This window comes from Phalaenopsis equestris, unplaced genomic scaffold (genome assembly GCF_001263595.1).
Source record: "Phalaenopsis equestris unplaced genomic scaffold, ASM126359v1 Scaffold000134, whole genome shotgun sequence".
NCBI lineage: Eukaryota > Viridiplantae > Streptophyta > Magnoliopsida > Asparagales > Orchidaceae > Phalaenopsis > Phalaenopsis equestris.
This window is the reverse complement of record NW_018164576.1, coordinates 3,365,101-3,372,268: the sequence shown is the minus strand read 5'-3', so window position 1 is coordinate 3,372,268 and position 7,168 is coordinate 3,365,101. Positions and strand designations below refer to the sequence as shown.

Below are 7,168 nucleotides of genomic sequence, written 5' to 3'. Positions count from 1 at the left end.
TATATATATATATATATTTAATTGTCGATCAACTCCATAATCTAACCGATGGGTGGACCCCACTTCCAGAAGGCGTGCAATTCAATCCTAGGCAGAGATCAAACCCTCGACCCGAGGGACTTATACTAAATGATGCAACCAATGAACCAGGCTAAGGCGCACACACACACACGCACGCGCGCGCGGGCCCACACACACACACACACATACACGCGAAGTTGAGTTGTTAGACCTGTAAAATTAACTCGTATGTATGCAAATTATCCTGATCATAAAACCAAGCGCTTCCAAAAACTACATAAGTTCGGTTTCTTATGAGTCCATTGGGCTTAACCAAGCGCTCCCAAAGACTTCATAAGTTCGGTTTCTTATGAGTCCATTGGGTCCATTGGGCTTAACCAAAGACTACATGTTCGGTTTCGTATGAGTCCATTGGGCTTATCCATCGCAACTCTTATGGCTGGACTGTTTACGGTGACATAATCCAACGCCTTCAATAAAATAGAGTGATAATTAGAAACAGATAACACGAAATATTGATATTTACAAAAAATAAAAATAAAAAATAAAATAAAAAAACACCCTTAGTGATATTTTTGAGCTTCCGAACCTACGTATTTACACGTGTCACGATCAAACTATTGATAATCTCATAAAAATGAAAATATTAGTTGGGGCTTTAGCATGAATTTTATTTGAGTGAGAATTTGGAAATTTGATGAATGGGTGGTTGATTTGTAAATAGCAATGTTTCAGGTGGTCTATTAGAAAAAAAAAAACAATTAAATTTTCCATCCATAAATTTGAGAATTATGTATTTAAAGCGTATTGATATATAATTTATATTCTATATTATTTAAGAAAATTTAATTTTTTTTAAAAAAAATCTTCAATGCAAGTTGCATCAATTAATGCGAATTCTATATTTTGTTAAACTGTCAATGTTAATGCTCTTTTTTTACTCCGGGAGAAAAAAAAAAAAAAACAGTCTTTGCCAAGAAGAAGTCGGAGTTTGATTTATGGGCCATATAACATCAATTTTATTGATTAAGAAGTTTGCCGATATGATTTTATATGTATATTATTCTGAAAGATGATAGGAGCCCTTAACCAACTTCATGTGTCATAATCACTCGATCCGGCACATATGCGGGCTCAAACTCGTGACCCAGGAGACTTAGAATTGACTTCGCAGATGACAACCAAAGTGTCACGGCTATAAAGTAAAATGTTTAGATTATGAAAGTAATGTTTTAATTTTTTAGAAAATGAGACCGAATGAATCTCATTAGTCCAATAATTTGCATAATTGTTTCTGACACCCTGAATACTATACATTTCAAGATAAAAGTGTAGACCAGGTAATAGACCCATTACTGCAAATTAAGAGATCTGTAATATCTCCTATCTTTTACTTTCTTTCGACTCCTGAAAATATTGTTCTCGCTTAAGCCACTTCCATTTGTCTTTTCCACTTCCTATCTTGGGCGGGCAAAATTAAATAATTAAAGTAAAATAAACTGTTTTTATATTCCTGCAATTAAATTTTGGTTCTCCTGTAATTATTAATATTTAAATATTTTTTAAAAATTTAAATTTGTTACGATTAACCAGTCAAAATTTCAGCAAAAAGACTTTGACTATCGACGAAGAAATCTGAAGAACGGACAAAGAAAAGAGAAAATTAATAAAACGGATAAAAAGCAATACTAAAATGAGAAAATTCGCCCCCATAATTAATCGCATATTTCACGAGTCAATGCCGCATACGATTCACGTACGGGAAGATATAACCATTCATTAATTGATAAATATTTCACATTTTATAATTCTGAAAGTATTTATTTTCTTTCTTTTTAAAGATTTTTTTTTTTGTTTTCCTTTGCTAAAAATCAGATCTTTAAACCTAATTCTTCTCCTGAAAAATATTACATCATGACTCCGAATGCATTCAGAGTCCAATGGTCGGGCACCACGTGTCAAACGGGTCTCACCATTCTTAACACTGGCCAATCCAATGTACTCTGATAGAGCCCACTTGACATGTGGCGTCTCGCCATTGAAATCCTAACGCAAACTAAGTAATATTCTCTCAATTCTTTACATATTATTTGGGGCATTTACATATATACCACCTAAACTTTATTTTTTATATTTATGCTGGCAAAATCTTACATATCACTTCATAAATATCACAATTTTACATTTTGAAGCATAGGAAGGAGTCATATCCAAAAAAAATTGAACTTGAAAATACATAAATTTGAGTGGTATATATGTAAATCATTCTTATCATATTAATCAGACATCTGCAGGAAAAAAATAATCATTAGCATTCTATTGTTTATAATAATATTGAAATGAATTATTAAAAAAATAAAATCATTAAAGTATTTTCTTAAGTGCTCGACATATAAAAAAGATAGATTTTTTTTAAAATGATGTTTACTTGAGAAAATAAATAAAGAAGTCGATTTGTTTTTTAAATTCTCTTAATTATTAATTACCAGCTAATAAATTATGCTTAACTGACAATTGGGTAGGTTTTGTCTTTATCTCGTCGCTAACGCAATATGTTTTGTAGTATATTTGTCTTATGCATGAACTAAAAGGCCGGTGTCAATATATTTAGGGAGATTTACATGCGTGCCACTCCTTTTTTATTTATTTGCATATATAATATTAAAACTTCTATTTTTACATCCATACCACATTATCTATGCGTGAAAAGGGAAAAAAAAAATATTACATAAGGACTCCGCACGTAAAATGAAATCACGCTATAGGAGAATATTCCCGGTAACACAGATAACAAAGAGGAATATTCCTCTCGTACTATTTAGATATTATTCTGTGTTATTCAAGCGTTATTGATGTGTTATTGTGTTATTATAACACCAGAAATATACTAAGTACACAATAACACATGAATAACATAAATAACACCTGAATAACATGGAAGAATACTCTTCTGGATTACCTGCGTTACCAAGAATATTCCCTTGTGGCGTGATTTTATTGGAGGTCAAGTTTTTTCTAGAAATATCATATTTAGTATTGTTGAATTTGATTTATCGAGAGGTTTAGTCTGGTGGCCACATGGTGATGAACAATTAGCTAAAATTAGGGTTTACGATGTGATTCTAGAAATATCAGCTTGACTGGAAAGAACATCGACTGCAATAAATTTGACGAAGGGTTTCAAACTTCTTTTGGTGCAGTTTGGTGCATTTGTCTACGTGGACGCATAATCCACCACAAAACATTTCAATCAGTTTGACTCGATTTCAAATGAAAAAGTCGAACGGAAAGAAATGTCAAGGACATATATATAAATATAATATGTTGTTGGTTAAGAAGTTTTTAGTTAATGCAAGAGTTAGATGGAGGATTATGAAAGTAATTGTTATAGAGGTTAGAACATTCTATAAGGTCACAATTATATGGGTCAAGCTTGACCGCCATTGACAAATGCATCATTAATTGCATGATTTGGCACTGCGAAGACTATTGAACAACATTTATAATGACAAACGTACCATTAAATTTTGATAATTGAGTGAGAATTTGAAAAAAATGAAAGAGAGAAAGTGTTAGATTTGTAAATAACAATGTTTTGAATGCTATTTTATGTAATTGCCGCTCATAAAAATAATAGTTGACCACAATAGCTTTTTTCTAATTAATATGAATATATTTGAATGAAAATTTTTTTTAGTATTTTTCTTTCTATGAAAAAAAGACATTTCATATTTATTATTATTTACATTTTTTTTAATATTTACTTATGTACCACTCAAATTAATATCTGAAATCACATTAGAAAATCACTGTTACTATTTACTAATTTCTTAAAAAAAAAAACTTATTATTATATATAGATTTTTATCAATATGTATATCAAATACTATTAATACATATGTTAATAGATAAAAAAAAAATATTTAGCATGTATGCAAATTTCCTAAAAAGAAAATTAAAGATGGCTCAATTTGAGTCATAAAATATATTTGTGCTTTATCTAAAATGTAAATGAAATGAAAGATGATGATGCACAACAATTCATAAATTACATATTGCTTATTGCATCCCACGTTTCACTTTTGCATTTATGAGTTTTATTTGTTTATTTATTTATTTATTTATTTTCTATTAATAGAAAATAACATTTGATGGCTTGGTCAAACAAGGAAGGCCAACCCTTTTTGAGAAGACGGCAACCTTCCAAGTTCCCATTCCCGGAAGCCGGCCACTTAAAAAAAAAAAGGAAAAAAAAAAACTTATTTTGAATAAAATTTAATACTTTTAAATTTATTTTAAGCATTAATCTCAATAAAAAATTATAGGATCTATTTTAACTAGGTTTTAATTTGAATGTTGTCACATATATTTTGAATCCTAACGTACAAGGCCAAGGAGATTGCTGGCTTAAAACCTTAACGTACAATCTTAATGAGCTTAAAAAGTACAAATTTTAATTCAATAAATATTAAATCTTCTTAAAACATTATCTCAAACGCTTACCACAAGGCCGAGTGTGTTGCTAGCTTAATAACTCCAAATTTTATTCTAAATTATTATTATTTTTTTCTTTTCATTGTGTTCTCTTTGAAGGCTGTAATCTAAATTAATTGTCCTAATATATATCTCTATTTAGCCTTATAGTACTCTTTTTTTGACAGCTGCGTTGTCGATTATGAATCTCCTGGGGTCACAGGTTCTAGTCCTCTTGAGTGCATTTGACTTGCAGCACGGGATCGAGTTGTTATACAGATTGAGGAGGGTTATGGGCTCGTATCATAACATCCCGCCATTCTTTTCTATAAAATAAAATAAAATAATAAAGTCTTATAATCTCCTAAAACTGGTTCTAGCGACCGATTTCTTCCACATTAATATCTCCATCCAATTTTTTCCACAATAATATCACTATCCCATCCCGAACACCCTCTCCTCATCTGCACTCTTTAAAAGCCATAAATAAACCATATAAGGAAAAAAGAGGGAGGCCGGAGACTATACAGACCACCAAAGAGTAAACAGGGATGGAAATGGTGGCTCCAGTGTCGGAATTTAATTTTCACACCGCCATGAATACGCCGTACATCAGCGCTCCGTCGAGCCCCCCAAATAACTTCACCGACAGCTCCTTCTTCGAATTCAACCACCACCGAGAGCACCACCACAACAGCGCTCCTAACAGCCCCACCTCCTCCGCCGCCATCTACGCCGCCTTCCGTAAGAACTCCGCCGCCACCCGCGGCAGCCGCCACTCATCCGTCCCCTTCGACTGGGAAGAAAGGCCTGGCAGGCCCAAATCCTCCGCTTTCGATGAAAAAGATGACTTCAACTTCGATTTCGATTTTTCTTTAGGTTTCAGCGACAAGATCGCTCAGCCATCGCCGGGGAAAGTGGATTCCTTTCTCGCCGCCGACCAGCTGTTTGAGTTGGGAAAGATAAGGCCTTTGAAGCCTCCCCCGCGACTCTACTCGCCGGTGATGGGAGAGCAGATCCCGAAGTCGCCGAGGAGCGGCGGATTTCTATCTCCCCTGCGCAGGGGAAGAAACCAACGGGACAAAGAATTGGATCCTTTCGTTCTGGCCATGGTGGAGGCGACGAGAAGCCGAAGGGAATCGAGGTCGTTTTCTCCATTCGGAGGCAGGGGAAAAAGAGGAAGCTTTATGATTCCTGGATCATCTCCGCCTCGCAATCCTTCAGACATGGCCGAGAAGGGTGGGCGAGGTTGGAAGTATCGGATCAAGGAATTTCTTCTGTTCCGGAGCTCGTCGGAGGGAGAAGGGTGTGGAGAAAGGAAAAAGAATGATTTTTGCGACTATGGAAGTTCGTTGTCCTCATCTTCAGCGTCGTCGAATTCCTCAGTGTCGTCGGAAAAGGGGAAAACAAGATTTGGTGTTGCCCGCAGCCGGCGGCCGCGGCGGCGGATGCGGGGAGTTGAGCTGCTCGAGCTTCGGGACTGAGGACACGGCGGTGATGATCAAGAAGAAGACGGTGGGGCCGTACAAGCAAAATACGTTCATCGTCCGCAGCTTCGCCGCCGGGAAGTTTGCTGCGTCCTTCATCCGCCGTCGGAGTTAACTCGACATGATGTTTAATTTGGAAGAAAATATTCGTCCAGTGATCTACGAGCAGCCAATCATCGAGCGTCGTCGTCATGATAAGGATGTGAGGGATTACCTGTGTTGAAATTTTTTTCTAATATAGCGATTTTTTTTTTTTTTTTGGGTGTGATATTTGATCTTAGAAGGGATGTGTAAACTAATATAAACATATATTTGTATTATTTTGGCTTCTATAATTAGAAATATTTGTTGAAAATAAAATTAATTATGAGATAAGCATAAATGCATAATATATAGAGAATTAAATAAATTCTGCGCCACACTTAATTCAATAATAAATATTTTGGCTCCCATTTAAATGGAAAAATTATTCCATACGGATCAGACACCTCACGCAGCTTGCGTACGTTGTCCGATTCGGACCATAAATCACTTGATATACGGTCCGGATGTATTTCGGTGGGCCCCACCTAATTTTTTTTATTTAAAAAAAATAAAAATAATCCTAATCGTAGATCACCGTATTCTACAGTCAGGATCAGACACCACATGCAGAGATGCATGCAGTGTCCATACGCAATAATTTCTCCTTTAAATGATGAGAAGATTGTAATTCAACTATTTGGAAATTTAAAAAATAGACGTGTTAGGATAATTTTATGAAATTTTATTTCATGTAAATCATATTGGACCTAATACAAGGGAGTTTGAGATTAAATTTTCAAATGATATTTGAGAAAGATTATAGCACATTCAATCAATATTTAAATAAGATTTGGATAGTTCGAGAAATAATAACACAATAGATGATTAGTTTGAAAGAATGGAGCACAATCACCATAGCCAAAAAAATAATTTAATACAATAGGTTGCATTCACAATAGTTATATCACAATAACTAGTTGGATACATTAGATTATGGTCATAATAGCCATAACATAATAACATGTATGTTTTGTATTATATTGTAATTTTATTGACTACAACACAACAGACAACACTTTTATATTTTAAATTGCAATCATGATAGTTATAACACCTAAAGTTATGATTTAATCCAATAAAGTCAAAATAACTACATCAATAGA

The 7,168-nt window shown here is 34.2% G+C and overlaps 1 protein-coding gene across 1 annotated transcript; it reads left to right on the top strand.

Annotated features, from left to right (window-relative positions):
• Positions 1-4,824: 4,824 nt before the first annotated feature.
• On the top strand, positions 4,825-6,169 carry LOC110021450. Its single transcript, XM_020719941.1, has one exon. It carries the CDS (start codon positions 5,046-5,048, stop codon positions 5,976-5,978), a length of 933 nt encoding a protein of 310 aa, XP_020575600.1. The 5' UTR covers positions 4,825-5,045; the 3' UTR covers positions 5,979-6,169.
• Positions 6,170-7,168: the final 999 nt, after the last annotated feature.